This window comes from Calonectris borealis, chromosome 8 (assembly GCF_964195595.1).
Source record: "Calonectris borealis chromosome 8, bCalBor7.hap1.2, whole genome shotgun sequence".
NCBI classification, from domain to species: Eukaryota; Metazoa; Chordata; class Aves; order Procellariiformes; family Procellariidae; genus Calonectris; species Calonectris borealis.
This window is the reverse complement of record NC_134319.1, coordinates 8,068,546-8,085,446: the sequence shown is the minus strand read 5'-3', so window position 1 is coordinate 8,085,446 and position 16,901 is coordinate 8,068,546. Positions and strand designations below refer to the sequence as shown.

Genomic DNA, 16,901 nt, shown 5'->3' with positions numbered 1-16,901 from the left:
AGAAAAAAGATGACAAGGTCTTTGCTTCCCACGCAACAGACCAACGGCTCTGTATTCTGCCATTAAATTCTCTTTTCTTTCCCTCAGCGTTTTCTCCCTGGCAGTTTCACAAATGTACTGAAAATACCAGCCTGTTCTAATTCAGTGGTCTCTTTTATTTTCTCTCCTTTTTAAATTTGTTCTTATGTGAGTCATATGGTCAATTTTTGAGTTTGTTACAGAGGACTAAAATTAATAATGATGGTGATGTGATTACGTACAGAAACAGCCAGTCTAAAGTGCAAAACAAATGTAAAAAGTTAGAGTAATATACTTGTAGTTTTTTTTATATTAAATATGTACTAAGGCGTAAGTATGTTACAGGTAGAAAGGTATGACTTGCAGAATATTTAAAATGCACAAAAACATTGTTTAGACTTAAAAGATTGTTTTTCTTCTGTCAAGTAAAGTGAACGATCAGTATTCCAGGAAATATAGATGACTTCTAGTCTTTGGTTCCACTGGAAATGATATTACATGCTTAAGGAGTAAAGTTAATTAGTGATTAATGAGCTTCCTTAAATGCTGCTTTTCAGCCTGACTGATTAGGATTCTCAATATAAGACAAGGTGGAAGAAAAGCTGTAGGCACTACAGTCCTGTTCACGGAGTTATACAAAATTGGTCAGAAATCACATCCACTCTCAAGGTTGTATGCTTGCTAAGGACATTATTTTCTTCCCCTTTGGAGTACTTGTGGAGTACTTACAAATAAGACGATAAAGCAAGAGGTATCTGTTACAAAACAGTACCTGTAAACACACTAATCAGAGCCTTATTCCTAGTGAACTTCCTCTAGGGGCAGTGATGGGAAACAAAATGGAAAAACAACCCAAGTTACTGAGCTCCTTTGATGAAAAACGGTTTAACCAGTCACCTCGAGATGCTCCCAGCAAACAAAACCCTGGCTGAGCCAGGGCTGTCCCCCCTCGTTTGCAGTACTGAGGCAGTATGGCCAAAAAGCTGCCGAACTTCACCCATCACTGCTTGGCTCTGTACTGTCATCTCTGTAGTGCCTGTTACCTTTGCCTTTTATGCAGGGCCCCAGGTAATTGCTGCACAGTTGGACCCACTGACTTTTACCTTTGCTGTAACAATGGCTAAATAAGAAATGAAAGTTAATTTGTAATAGAGCAGAAAACATATCGGTATATTTTCAGAGAAACTTAGTAACCAGCACATAAATACCTGTTGATAAATCAACAGAATTTAATGGGCTTTTGAAAGCAGTATTGATTTTGAAAATTGGTCACAGCAGGTACATCATTAGAATGTAGGTAGGAAATATACCTACAGGTCGGAAATATAAATGATTATTTCCTGGTATTATGTAACAGGTGGATGAATAGTTTATTAGAATGTACTGATTAGCTCATAACTGTATACTGTCTGACACTGAGCCTCCCTTGCTCAGAACGTGGAACTGCATCAAAACAGCAAAACCAGAAAGATCAGAAGTACCAGCCCATAACAGACCTACACAGCGTACTAATATCGATGCGGCTTCCTTCACAACAGGACGTGAGCGATGCTGGCTCAGCATATTTGGGCAGTTTTCATTGAATATGTCCACAACTTGTTTCTTTCAGAAACGGAGGATTTTTTACAATGTCACCGGAAACAGATTTCGCAATGCAATTTTGTATGTAACATATGATAGCACTGGTAGGTTAGCACCTGGCTTGCTTACAGAGCTTGGCAGCACTCTAACATATTCGGGCATATCTTTGACCTTCTATACTATAACATACTAGTTGTCTAACGTACAGGAGTAAGAAGCAGTGGTATTTATTCCTGAAAGGTGCATTTACTCACATCTCTCCTCGGAAAGGTGCCCAGCAGCTTGTACTCCTCCCAAGGATATCCCTTGGAAGCTACAAAATCAAAGACAACCTGCAGCTTGCTGCTGGCTAGGAATCGTCGCTCAAAGAATTCTCCGCTGGGTGTCCGAATACGCAGTTTACTGACGGACTCGGTGCTCTCCTCTTTCGGTTCGGGAGGCAAAGATTGCTCAAGAGAGAGCCTGATAGCCTGAGGAAGGAAAAATAACCATTTAGGTTGCAATGCTAGCAATAGAAGAAAAGGACAGAAAGCTTTTCTTTTCATTTCTTCTAGAACTTCAAGATGTGCCACAGTGCTCCAGAGCCATAGCTGTGCTTTATATCTCAATGACAAAATCATTTTTATTCATTCCTTAATAACAGCCCACCAGACAACTAATTAAAATAAATCCTTCCTTATAACACATATTATTAGGTCTACAGTTAATGCATGATGGGGATAAGTAATTTAATCATTTGGCAGAAAGCCTTGGAAAAAATTTGAATGAGAGAATAATTGTCAAGTGGCCAATTGCTTCCTTAAAGGGTATAAATTAAAAGGCAGTAAAAGTATTTCTTTAAATGCACTTATCAAATTGCCTTCCTCTTGCACAGAGTAATTGACCGTTTGTAGCAAAGACAAGACCCTTAGTGGCAGTTCAGAGTAAAAAGAAATATATGCGGGAGATTTACTATAAATAAACTAAAACACTGTTAAAAGACATAACTAAAAATATCATGAAGGTACATTAGATACAGAGAGTACATATAAAAGTAGGAAAGGTCAAGGAAGAAAACTGGGAGGACAGAAAGGGGAGCTTTAAGATTTAAAGCCAGTAATTACTATTATTATTTGCAGGAAGATGGTTCCAAGCACAGGTGTGCACGTTTTCTGCAACAACTTGCATGAAATCAGCCCCAAAATTGCAATGACATTACACATCTGAAAATGCGTATGATTGTCTTCCTGCTAACACTGTGTATACTGCTGACTGTATACTGTATACTGCTGACGTCAAGATTTTAAGGGCAGGAGCCAAGTCTGTGTTCTCTGTTCTCTGCCTCTGGGAGCTACTACACCACTAATACTTTGATCAGAAGTTTTTTTAAAAAATTGATGCCTAATATTAGACTGCTGAAAGAGGTGGGCTTGATTTTTGAGGGTACTGAGCGCTGTCGGTACTCATGGACAGGCATCTGTTAAAAATTAGATCACACGGAGAAAGCAGCCTCGTTACAGCATCACCTCACTTGAGGCAGCAGTTAATGAGAATGTCAATGAATGGAAGAGGCAGCATGATCACACTGCCTCCCCCAAAATATGCCAAAAAGACAATTTTCCAAACGGAAGAGGCAGTCAGGCATGGATTTAACCAGATTTTCAAGGAACCTTCAAGATACACAGTTGCTATTTGTGCCTTTGAAAACCTCCGCAAGGTCATTTAGTAACAGAAACTGATGGAGGATGATTACATTAAAGGGAAAGGACTGGGCAGGAACAAGATTATGAAGGTTTTTAAATAGTCTACTTCTTACACACGAACCTCTGAGCAAATTATATCTCAGTATAAATATTTATACATAGAACTTGAGTTCATTTTTGCTCATCTACTATGAGATTATATTTTAAATAGATTCTATTTTAATTTTCTCTCTCTCCATTCTCAACCACCTGCTTACTATCTTTCTGTTTTGACATTTCCCCACACAGTATAACAACAGATGCTACATTATTTACTGAACCCAATCAATTATATTATAGAAAAATAAACAACAGTAGCTCATTAGAGCTCTTTTCTTTGTGCAAAGAGTGCGTCGCTCCCTGAAGTAACTAGTCTCCAAGGCTTCAACATAAAATGGCAATTTACAGTGGATATTCTGTACCCGCAAACCAAGTCAGAAAACAATGATGTGATGGATCACATTAATAACTCTTGGACCTGAGCAAGCAATTTCAGTCTGTTGATAAAAAGATGTTCAGTATGTGAATAGCTCAATAGTCAGATTTTAAACATACGAACTGAACATAAAGCCACTTCTGTAAGTAAACACTGTTGCAGAACAATTCAGTTTAAGTAATCTGTATACTTGAAAATGGGGAGTGTTAGTAAACATTATTGTTAAAATCCCTTTTGTTCTACTAAACAAACAGATCCTATTATTTTCATTACTGCACTCTACATTAGAACAGAGAAGCCCAGGTATATTTTGATAACATGGACCAGTCTTGCAGCCTTTGCATAAGAAAACGATTTCCAAAAGGCCAAGGTATCAGAAAAGGTTCAGGAGCAGATATAATAAAGCAGAATTAATTATTGCTTCTATGCGTGCAAAATTACTTAAAAAAAGAAAAACATACTTCTTTCTTGAATCTGTGCATGAGCTGATTCCTCAACAGCCTGTTACTGCTACAGTACTGATTTATGTTCGATCGCTATTAACCTCACAGAATTGCCGTCTTACAATTATTCTTGACACAATTCTCACAGTCCGGTTTTGGGCACTGCTCCTTCAGTTGTGTTTTAGCTTCCATTCTTGGCTTACGTTAACAACAGGAGCTAAATAAGTCATCAGATACTGTAGGATAATAAGGAAGAAGTGGACTGCATCTTTCCTAAACCATTCAATACTACTGTTTGGACTGAATTTAGTATTTACAGCACAGTACTGTTTAAAAGGTTCTCGAATGCTTAAATGGTTCAGTTTTTTTAATGCAATTATCTTGGTCAAAATATATATATGCAAATGCATTGCTCATACAGTTTGTTTATTGGGTTTATCTCTGGGAATAATAAATGTGTTCGTAGCCAACTTTTTTGCAGTTGTATAATGCAATTTTTTCATACATCAGCAAAGTACACAAGACTGAAATGTCAAGTATACATTTAAGTCACGTGTAGGGGGGGAATAAGCAAGGCTGTGATTTATCAGGATTCCATGAGTTCCAAGGACTTTAACTAAGTGGAGAATTAAATGAGAATATAATTCCAAATTTCTGTCTCCATATCCATGACAGTCAAAGCAAAGAAGTTATATTAAGTCCACCAAAAACACTGGAACTCTGATATTTTATATAAATGAATAAATATTTTTAATATTTATATTTTACTTATATTTGATATAATACTGGAAACATACTCAGGAAATATATATTCAATAGGGATGCTGATATAGCTTTGTATTCATTAGCAACTGGCTCACAGAATCTTATATGCCTAGAAGTCAAAAGACAACCCCCAATCAACTGTGATTTCAGTCATTTATATGTGAATATCACCTTCATTTTGAAAATTTTATTCAAGGGTTTCAAAGTCCTTTTCAAGTATCAGCTGTGTTTCACAGCAGTTCTGTAAGGACTTATATTCAAGAACTTCACAGAACAGGTGGAAATATTTTAATGACTAGTCTATTTTACCTATCCTTTGAAATGTGGTGGGACTTCAGGGGAAGAAACATGGCTGTACCCCAGCCTTTTTACCATATTTTGTATTTGCCAGGAGGTGAAAAAAAAGAAGTCACTAATATAAGTAAATTCGTGTACATGATGCTTTATGTAAATAACTACATAGACACACAGCTAGGACAGGAGCTAGCCCAGATCCTGAAAGAGGCTGCAGGGGCCATCTCTGACAGGCACTGGGACCCTCAGAATCTACAAAATTAAGAGAATCTACAAAACAAGAGTTTGAGGAACTGTACTCTTCACAGCACATGGTTTCTTATATAGGCCTAGAGATGTAAAGTGTTCATTTAAACACAGTTTTCATTCTAAGGAAGATTCTGTAGAAGACTGTTTAGAAATTTAAAAATGTACCATAAACCCAATTTTCTAGATTTTGGAATTCTTTTTTCCTTAAAATTTTTTTAAAAGGTCTTTTGTCTCCCAAATTAAATTTGGCAACTTGCTTGATCAGGATTGCAGCTAGGCTTTGTGCTACTTCCTGGAAGAAATGAAAGGGCTCCGTGGTATTATATTTTCAAAAGGAGTGTCTGCAGAAACAAGATTAGAGGTTCCCAAAGATTCCACCATTTATGGAGCACGGATCTCCTGTTAGCAGGCCTATCTAATATCTGGCTGTAATTCAGACCCAGATGATGTAATTGTGACCCAGATGATAGAACAGAAAAGCTATTAAACAGTGGATGAAAATGATTTAGCTGCACTATGTTTTTTAGATATATAGTAAGAAATTAATTAATTAAAAAAATTACGTTCACATAAAAAGTATACTTTGAATTAAAGTTGCAATGTCCATAAGCTTCATGAATCCAAAAAGTTGTCAGAAAAGGTAAAACATCCCACCTCACGTTCTTCCTCCTGTTCTTTCCGAATCTGTTCCAAGCGAAACTGCTCTGCCATTTCTCTCTCTTGCGCTTCCCTCTAATAAACACAAACAGCGATCACACATGTATCCCCTCGCTTTCCACAGCTGTGTTTAATCATGTGCATTAGCTATACAAAAGCAAAGAAACGTCTCAACTTTTCTGTAGAAATTAATATAAGAAATAGGATATTTATTAAGTGATCTTTTCCTGTCATTCCTTTCCCAACTTCTATTATTAAGTGAGGCCAGGACTGTTTTAGCAAAAAGATGTAGTCAAGTCTTCCTAGTGACTGTATCTCGTGCCATTTTATAACCACTGAGGGCAATAATGGCTCCTACAGCAACCGTCTTACCCTAAGAGCAGAACTGAAGGCGGGCAGTCCTCTGCACCAGAGACGTTTCACCAACTATGGAGAGATTCCCACCCCGACATTCACGTGATCCCTTCACCCTGCACACACCTTTGCTCTGTCAGCCTCCAGTGATATGCGGTACGCTTCATCCTGCTCTCTTTTCACATTTTCTCTGGCTTCACGTTCATCCTAAAGAAAAAAAAAAAAAGAAAGAAAAGAAAAGAAAGGAAAAATATCAGCTAACAGTGGACCAATATGATATATATCTTTATGTTCACCAGCACTTTTTAACCTCAGTGACTTCACAATATTTGACTGCCTTACTCATCTAACTACGGCTAGGAGAAATTATTTCAGAAATGCCTCAAGGGCGACCTTGGCTTTAAAAATTATGACTTACCTAAAGCTATGTTTCAATTACCATGTAACGGATTGGCGTGTCCAAGCCGCGGCCCGAGGGCTGGATCTGGCAGCAAGGCTCTTTGCCCTCTTTACCACGGCCGTGGCCCGTGCAGCCCCCGCCCGCGCCAGCCAGGCGGGGAGGGGGTCGCGGGAGGGGCCCGTGTGGGCTGGTGCCGGGGAGGATCTCGCACGGATCTCACTCCTGCAGCCAACAATTTGGATGGTCTTGTAATAGGGAAGGACAGAGCGAGGTTTAAAGGATGAGGCTGGATTTTAATTTGCTCTCCGCCTCAGACTGACAGCAGTTAATGGCTTGTCCTGCGAGAGAAGGCCTCCTCCCAGGTCCTGCCTTGGTAAAAACACCCTCAGTAGGATCCATCCAGGGTCATGACTGTTAAACATCATCCAGAGGCCTCAGTTCACATTTGTGCTGAATGTTATACGAGATGGGAAAGTGGCAAGTCCTGCTCTGAAGTGTCTCAAATGCACAGATGCAGGCAGACAAAAAACATGAGTTAGCATGCCAACTTCAAACCAGCAAACCTAGCAAAGTATCTTATTAACGATCACAGCATAAAAAAATAAGGGTTTACTAAAAATACACGAATGACAAAGTGAGGCATCATCCATACGTGGAGGATCAAGAAGTGGATATCCCTGAAAGCTGGAATAACTGCACTGGGGTGATGTCTGATAAAGCAAAGTGACCATCAATAGCTTCAGACTCTGCCTCTTACATCTTATAATCCTCCCAGAGCCCTACAGAGGCTGCACTGGTCCCTACAAAAATCAGTAAGGTTTAGCTGTGAGACTGCTGTAGTTACCGGTAACACAGCACTTGCACTGGGGTAATCTGTCCCCTGTATTTCATAGAAATTAAAGTCTACCACCTACTGCTTTTTGAAGAATTATGTTAATTTTTTCATTCATCTGCGAGGTTTATTCCACATAAAGGCATCATTTTGCAAAGTGATAATTTTCTCTCCAAAACTTCACTACTTGGCAAAAACTCAATTCTAAATGGGAGGAGCATACGTTAGCTGTTACTATGACATCATGCAAACATGCCAGGGTGTTCCTCAAACAAAACTCTAAGGTATTAGTGGTTAAAAAGCTCTAAAGTAGCATGCGACCACAAGAGGAAAGGACAAATTGCAGGAAAAGGTATACAACCTCCAGTTGGAAAGTAACAAGATCTTTTTAGAGGAAACTCTTCTTCCTTATAGAAACAGGACCCAAGATTACTCTACAATCAGTGTGTCTTAAATTTCATTCACAGAAGATAGAGAAACCATCACTTTGTTCAGCAAAGCTAAGACATGAGTAGAAGTAATTCTTGCAAAATGTAAAAAGGACAATAACCACCGAATAACCCATTCCCCTCCTGGCTTCTCTGGACCTTGATAAGCTTTTATGTGCGATGTTCATGGAATACCTTCAAAAATTAACTCAAACCTGATAGCAGAAACTACCCTACATTAATATTCCATATCTGAGAAGAGCACATGTTGAAATAATTGAACAGCTCCAATTTTTTATGTTATCCAAAAATGAGGAAAGCTTCTTGAATACACAGAGCTTTTCCCAACTCTTCTCATAGATGGAATGTAACAGCAAAGGAAAAAGATTTGCACTATCTATACTAAGACTTTCCATACGCACACCATAAAGTTAAATCTTAAAACTATCTTTCCAAACCAACCTACTAAAAGAAGATGACTTCAGGCAATCTGCGAGAGGACAAGTATTTAAAAAAATATTAAGAATTGTTTCAGCGAGAACCTATTTAACTTTCATGTTTTGCAACTTCACATATCACACACTAACTGAATTTCAAAGGTCAGACAAGTCCAGTAATGCCCAAAAGAAAACTGAAAGGTCAGATGTAACAATTGCAACTACAGGCTCTTTTCTTCATCAAAGATAGCTAGCAATTAACATATAGTTACTTTAGTTTACCAAAAACAACCCAAACAAACCGAAACGAAAACCAATCCTCAAAAAGTAAAAATTTAAAAATTTATAAGAATTGTTAAAAACTCACTCCAAAAATATATACTAATCAGAGTTATAAGAAATTGAGTACTGGGTTTTATTTTACATTTTACAAACTGTCTAGAAAACTCAAGGAAGTTATTAGAAGTTACTTGTGATGAGCACAGGATTCATTTATCTACAGAGAGATTTACTGAAGAATTTTTGAAATTGGTTTAATTTATATAATCTGGATGATAACTGCAAAAACCACTGACACTATAGATTCTACAACAAGAATCTAAACATGAATTCCAGGCATTAAAAAAAAAAAAGATTTATTTCCTCCCTACTCATCACAATTATCGTCGTCCTAAAAGTGGATTATGAAAAAGATGTCAGGAATGTGAAGAATTACTACGCATGATTGCCTGGTCCTCACAGAAATGAATGAGCCACATCTAAAAGTAAATGACCATGCCACCGAGCTTTACACCGCATTGAAACAATATTGTTCTTACTGAAAACAGACCTTAAAACCAAATCTGGAATCCAGATTTCTTTAGGTAAGAAGCAGATGTAATCCTATGAAATGTCTCTTTGTACCTACTCCTGTGTTTTGTTAATACTGCTCACGCTCTACAGGAATCACCTCCTCTATGGAGATTATGGAAAAATTATAATATTCTCTGGTTCAGAGTTACACCTTAGACAAATTTTAAACATTAGATACTGCAGTTCTCCTTTTTGTAATGCAGTTTGTTATTTTAGTCATCTCTTCCTCCAGAGAAACCATACAAAGTATGAGGATGACTCAAGTTTACCAAAAGCAACAAAAGAAAATTCATAATGGTGACAGAAAAAGCAGAAGAAAATGTTTGCAGAGAATCTGTCATTGCCCTAAGAAAGAACACATGCAGAAAAAAAGAATAGTCATACCACTAATAATTAATTTAAAAAATGTCATAAGTATTATCCACTAGCAAAATCTGAGGTAGCTGTTAAACCCTACATAAATTGCAGCATCCACTGAACATCAATAAATGCACCTCCACAATACTTTTGCAATGAAGGTAAAATTGCCATCTTCCTTTTTCAAGAAACCAAGGTGTGAACAGACACCGGCTTATCGCAGGTCACTTAAAAAGCCTTCATCAGAAACAAGGGTTACACTCGGCATTTCTGAATTCCACAGCAGCAACCAAAGGCTGGTGTGAATCTACTCATCCACATCCCAGGGGTTTTGGGCATGCCATGAGGAGACAACTCTCCTCTGCTCCTTAAAGGGAAAAAGTCACAGATCTCTGCTTTCCCATTTTGACAATGCAACAATAGGGGGACATTTATTCAATGAAAGTTGATACTTCAAAAAAAATTGCATTTATCCACAGAATATGTTCTTCATCTTCTATGAATTTTCTTTGCTATCACACATATTACAAAGTTATAACAAAAATAGTAAACACTTATATTCATGAGATAGTTACAATGGACCAGGTAAAACCTTCTCTTGAGTAATAGCCAGAGCTACAAGACTAAGAAAAACTTACAGTTAAGGTTTAGAAGAAATTTAGGATAACTCTCTCCAATAATTATTCCCTAAACCATTTCTTGACGTTACCCCTGAAGCACCTAACAGCAGGCATTTTCAGATGCAAGATGATGGAAACGGGAGAGTCCCGATTGCATTTAGGACAGCAATGCCCCCTTTTCCTGCAGATTACACAGGGGAAAAAAATACACAATACATTTGGCTTTTTGGATTGGTTATTTTGCTGTAAAAGTCAGCATTGGCCCTTCTGGGATTTTTTTAATTTATCGTTGTTGTTTCCGAAGGTAGGATTTAATGATTTAACCCCAGGAATCAGCTTTGCACCTGATTTGTCTCAGGGAGATGTGTTATACTTTATTCTCCGTTGCCCTTTGGGATCAGTTTTACTGTGAAGTAAAACCAGACGAGACAGAACTTGAGAAGATAACCATGAGCAGAAGACATTTCTCAGAGCATCAGTGAGTAAATGGCTGTTACAAGAAAGACAAAAAAAGAGAGTGTATTTACAAACGCTGAACGCTTATCTGAAAGACAGTTCATTTCACTGAACCACTCCTGAAATTAAAATCTGCAAGTGCTCAAGGCTATTCATGGGAGCGTTAAAGAGAAACACCCCTTTGTCCAAACAAACCAGTGCAATGAAGGTTGACTCACTAAGATGACAGACTTGCACATTGTATAACTTAAATATACATGATGGGGAATATATAGAAGGAAAAGCGTACGCAGAATGTACGTAGGCATATGAGAACGATGAAGACAAACCTCTGAACGTTTTTGCGGCGGCAGAACCTCGGGTGGGGAGGCAGGACGGGGCAGGGCGCGAGGGCAGAACAATGCAGAACCGTTGGAGGACCCTGCCTGTCTGTATCGAAGGCTGAAAGCCCAGTTCTAGATGTTGATTTTTGGGAATTACCTCAAGTGACAAGGAAAAAACCAAACCCAAAACCTTTAAGAAGCAGTCCTGCAGTGACTTTCCACGGGAAACAAGCCAGCCAGTCCTGCTACAACATCTACCCACCCGGGCTGTATAGCAGGGAAAGCTGCTGTTTAGGAAGAGAAACTAAGCTAATATTCAGTGCCTGAAGCCATCAACATGTATAGCCGAAAAGCCACCTGAACTAAAGAATAGTTTCATTTTATCTTCTTCCTTTCCTCTGTCGTTACCTTGCACTTTGTCAAAGTTCAAAACGGGTCGTAAACTCTCGAAGGCGGCACTCGCCTCTGCTGGTGTGTCAGTGCAGTGAAGTGCACAATGGGAAACCAATCGTTTGGGGTGCTATCATATTACAAATACAAAATAGGAAAATTTAATGAAATAAATTTTGATTACTGTAGTTTAATTAGTTATAACTAGTAATAATTAGTAAATGTGCTAATTGGATTTTTTGAGGGGTTAAATCACAATCTTCGCTAGATGGCTGTCATCACCATAATACTTTTGTGCTTTGGAATTTAATGAATTTCATGTATTTATTCTCATAACCTCCTGTTGTGCAAATACTATATACCATGATACACATGACAGTGTTAGATGGAACACAGATTATCAAAGGTATTCAGATGCCTGATTTCTACTGATTTTAGTGTGAGCTTCAGTGCCTAAAGAGAAATTGCAGGGGTCTCCTGCCCAGCTGATGGAAGCACTTAGGCCACCCTCTAACTGGAGAACACAACTGCAGGTAAGGAGTGGAGAAAAGAACCGATCTGAAGGAGGAAAAGACGAACAGACCACAGATTAGGAGAAAATGCACTAGGACTGATCCTCTTTAGCTTCCTTTGTGGCTGTCAGATATATCTTTGGAAGAAGAAAGAGAAAAGGTGTGGAAGCTAAAACTGTTGAATTATCGTATCAAAAAAAAAAAGAAGGAAATCCCTTACAATTGACAGCAGTGAGGCAGAAGAGGAGGAAGACATGGTGATACCAGGCTTCTAACTGCAAAGTTATTAAAGTAACATTTGGCCATAAAGCCCCACCTAACACAAGAGAGGGCTGGGATGGACACGCAAGCATACTTTTACAAAGTGCTGTGGCAGGGAAAGGAAGGTGAATTTATGTTGATGTTTTGGAGTTTTTGTTTGTTTTCTTTTACATATTTTTTAAATCCCCATCCAGATATTGGTCAGGAAGGACCTACATTTTCCTCACGCTGTAGCAGGATCTAGGAAGAAGAGATGTCACCTAAGATCAGAGAGCAAAGATGGTGACTCTCCAGGTCTACATTTTTCTACAGTTTATCTTCAGTCAGTCTGTTTACATCAGTTTTTCCAGTTTAAAAATTCTTAAGTATCTCTCTTTTACATTAAAGAAAACAGCGTGTCAGCAGACATAGTTTAAAGTGAATTGAAGGTTTTAATTGGTATTTGTAAAAATAAGAAGGGTTTTGGAGCAACTGTGGGTATTGCAATTCCACCTTGAAGTCTAATCCGAGAGCAGGAGTGCTAGTGTTGCGTAACGACAAAAATAAACACGACGAGAGACCTACTGTTACTTAAATGTGGACAAGTTGGACCAGCTGTGTAACAGTCAATGCTTCTACAGTAATAAATGTTGACAGCAAAAATAAAAAGAATGCATTACTGAGACATCATCAAATGAGCCCTGTCATTACATGGAAACTCCACCCTGTATAAGCTTGTCAAAAAGTGTTACTGTAATCCTTTGAGAAGCCTCCTCCTCAGGCAACGGAGAAAAAATGTCCAGGATCGGCCCAGAACAGGTGTGTTGCGCTGTAATGCCAGGATTTAATCACGTATCTCTTCGCATTAATCTCACAAAGGAACTAACTCGGATCTATTTGGGCCCATCACGCCACGCTGAGATGATTATTTAACTATCCAATTAAAGTAAGCAAGCTACCAGGGTGTTTAAAAATGGACATTCCAGGGCGTACAATATTTTACAGTTATTACTTGTTTTCCTAAGTCCAGCACCAGGCACTGAGACTTAAGAGGAACTGATACTACGCGCTCTTTTCAAAGTCAGTCCCCGAAAAATCTCAGTTCACCCCTTGATCAGCAGTGGCAGAGGGCGGCCGTCCCTGCTCTGAGATACCCTCCTTCGCTTACAGGAGAAACTCCTTAGCGGCGTTTGTCTCCTCTTTGCAAAAATCCCCAACCCCACTGCCTGAACAGTGGCTGAGGTATCAACATTTAGTTGATAGTGCGGGCCAGAGGAGCAAACGTGGTTAGAAAAGGAAATATGTATGAAGTCGTTAGTGCAGCCTCAGAGTAATTCTGCATACGCAGCCTGAGGTTGGACTTCAGAGCCTAGACTGACAAGGGTGGGACGGTCTCCTGGCCAACTGGCCTTGCTGCTGTTGATGCCACTGAACCCACCATTTAATTATCCATTGGCCACTTCTTATCAGAAGTGCCACATGAGCACGCCAGTATGCTGCTGATCATATTTTATTTTTTGTGGCTTGTTACCATGGCAATTTCAATAGCAAACTTATAAAAACAGACAGCACAACAGCCAGACCACGTATCGATAACGGCACGTCAACGGTGCGGTCCAAAAGAGGCAGGAGGTTTCCAAAGTGTCATCTGGTCAACACAGCTGACAGGCAGCAAGCAACAGGCCCAATGGTTCATGATTGACCCAGAAGCTTTGGAGGGGCAGGGAGAAGAATGGGACGGCAGATTGATCTTTTTTAAGAAAGCTTGGGAGAGAAAATGGGTGCCTAAATTATACATCACTGTACCTCAAAACAGGTACGTTGGATTACTATGAGTACACATATGCATCTCAATGTTTTTAAGGTATTTCTTTGGAGATTATGTAAGAAAAAGCTTAATCAAACACAACATACAAATCTAAAATTTAAATCCAATTGCTGGTTAAATGACGGTATTTTAGCACTTGACATAGAAATATGCCCCAAATTTGCCTGATTAAAATTTTATGAGGCTACACCAGTAAATTTTACTAATACATGAATGCAAAACCACAGGATTTAGGTAACCACACTATTACCACCAGCTAATGAAGTGACTCACTTTGCTCAGGTGAGGTAAGTCAGTGATGCTGTTCTGAGCATCCTGCCTACTCCATCAGTCGATGACCAGTGACAGGGAGCTGACTTAAAGCAATGCCTGAACAGCTACAGCCAGCATCACGGCAAATACCTGTACCATTAGCCGGCAGTGGTAATAGTCACCCTGTACTGAAATAACCATCAGAGGGCACTGCAAAACATGCTGTGCTGGACAGAATTATGCAATAGCTGTGTTGGAAGCTTTCATGTGCATGCAAGTTAAAAATCCAAAGTGGAGAAGTTCAGCTGCATAAACTGACTCATTAATTATTTCATGCTGTTATTTACAAGTGTTTCCAGTTCTGTTTCTCTCTCACACACACTTCTGTTTACAGCAAAGCTATATAGATGACTTCTCTTTTTAAAACACAGAAGAATTTTCTGCTTATCTTCTTGTGGTTTTATGATGACTTACTGTTGCTATTAAGAAAACAGTAACAGAAACCGGACTCTGTATCCTGTTTGCTATTGTAATATTTGGGAAAAAATTGCACCAACAGCAATAAGATCTTAAAAAAGAAAAGGTGTTGATGTTTGAACACTTGAAGTTGTCAAGTACAAGACTTACAAGAAAGCTACACGTTATGTAGCAAACCACAAAAAGACAATATTTTTTTTTCAGGCTAAAGCCCTCTATTGAGTACAGACTGCTTGTCAAATACTCCCTTCTCTGGAATAGTAATTTCATAAAGCGAGGTTGTTTTTTTGTTTTTAAACTTCCTGCTTCAAAGGTGAAAGTGCCTGAGATCACCTTTTCAGTGTGCTTGTAACAAGTGGAGCCAAGGTGTAAGTAAATATCCTCTTGGTGTATAGAACCCATAGCATCTGGAAACCTGCCCCCAAAGTTTATGAAATTTTCCATTAGTTTTCCGAATGTCAAAGTGTGTTAGAAAAAACTCCCGTTGGGGAAGAAATGTCACTGGTGCTCTCAGTGACAGGAAAACAAAAGGAAATGTGAGAAAAGACTACAGAAGACTTGGACAAAGGTAGATTTTAGAGGAATGTATAAAAATTAATTTTCCATTCTCTCTACACACTTAGAGTAAGTAGAGCACCTAGAGCAAGAAGTCAGGAGACATCCATATCACCATATGGGGACATACATTACTGGACTGTCACTGTTCTTGGCCACCCAGGGAAGGACCCACAGCAACTCAGGGTGCAGAAGCCAGTTCCCCGTTCTGCGATCACGGCCTCAAGGCTACCAAGTCTTCTCTTTCTTTAAGCTTTGTCTCCCTTACACTCAGGTTTTTCTCAGTTGCAAACCTATCTGGTTTTATCCTCCTAGGACAGGTTTATCGCTATCTGACCTGCCCCCACCTTCTTCTCTCCTGAATACTGATCTCCCCTTTTCTGGACAACTGTTCTGGTCTCCTGTTCCTCCCTCTATTCCACTCTCTATCGCTCCTACTTCTAGTTCCTTCTCCTATCCCTTATTTGCTCTTATCTCTCTGCCCTTATATGCTTTTCTTTCCTTCTGTTTTCTTCATTTCTATCAGCTTTTATAGTTTCCAGTTCTGAACCTTTCTTGGAACTCATCTCTGATGTGAATTTTACCTTCTTATTAAAAGCATAAAAACCCCCCATACCCGACATATTCCTGTTAAAATGGAATAAAAAATTAAACTATATTGTGCCTTGGATTTTTGTAATCCTCATATTAAAATTTGTGTTCAGTATTAACAAAATTAAAGTCAATTTCTTTACCAATGAATTACAGATAGCATAAATAAAGAAGAAAAAATGAACTACAGATCTTGTGCAGATACTATGCCTTCATATTATTATAACCATAATTGGTAAATCTCATACTAATGAGATATAAGATTTAAATGTGAAGAATGTGTTTAGTGAATTATTGTCAATCAATGTCTACACAACAGGATAAGAATAATCTTGAATGGCAACACACCTATTATTATAAATACTTAACTAAGTACTTCATTACTTCAAAATGCCACTCTCAATTTATAGGGTAACAGATGAACATCTCTCAACTGTATACCTCACTGTGTCTACTTCTATGTAATTGAAACACTGTTTTTGAAAAGTCTTGTCATCACTTACCCATTCTGCATTGTTCTGAATGGTGATTCAGTACTGGTATAGTTCGGGTTAAGGTTGCTTTTCAATCCCCTTTTAAACGTATACATTTAAGATATATCAATCTAATCTATTTTTGGTTTTTACCTATGACTTGAAGCTGGTCATTGGGAAAAAACCTGATTGTCGTTTCCTTGTATGAGCATATTAAGCTCTATGATACCACTGCAATTGTAAACGGTTACTCATGACTACTGTTCAGAAAAAGAAACAAACTGAAAATTACAGTAAACCAATAAGGAGGAGTTTTTTTGAAAGACCTAAATAAATACACAAAGGAGACTTAAAATTTTT

The 16,901-nt window shown here is 38.5% G+C and overlaps 1 protein-coding gene across 6 annotated transcripts in view; it reads right to left on the bottom strand.

The window, feature by feature from the left end:
* The window catches only part of FAF1 (Fas associated factor 1), a 174,585-nt gene that overhangs the window by 13,895 nt on the left and 143,789 nt on the right, over positions 1-16,901 (bottom strand). For all 6 annotated transcript variants that reach the window (XM_075155797.1, XM_075155795.1, XM_075155793.1 and 3 more), the window contains 3 exons: positions 6,645-6,725; positions 6,162-6,239; positions 1,854-2,069 (listed from right to left, as the gene is read on the bottom strand). In XM_075155797.1, coding sequence (XP_075011898.1) covers positions 1,854-2,069; positions 6,162-6,239; positions 6,645-6,725 — 375 coding nt within the window. The remainder of the gene's footprint in view (positions 1-1,853; positions 2,070-6,161; positions 6,240-6,644; positions 6,726-16,901) is intronic.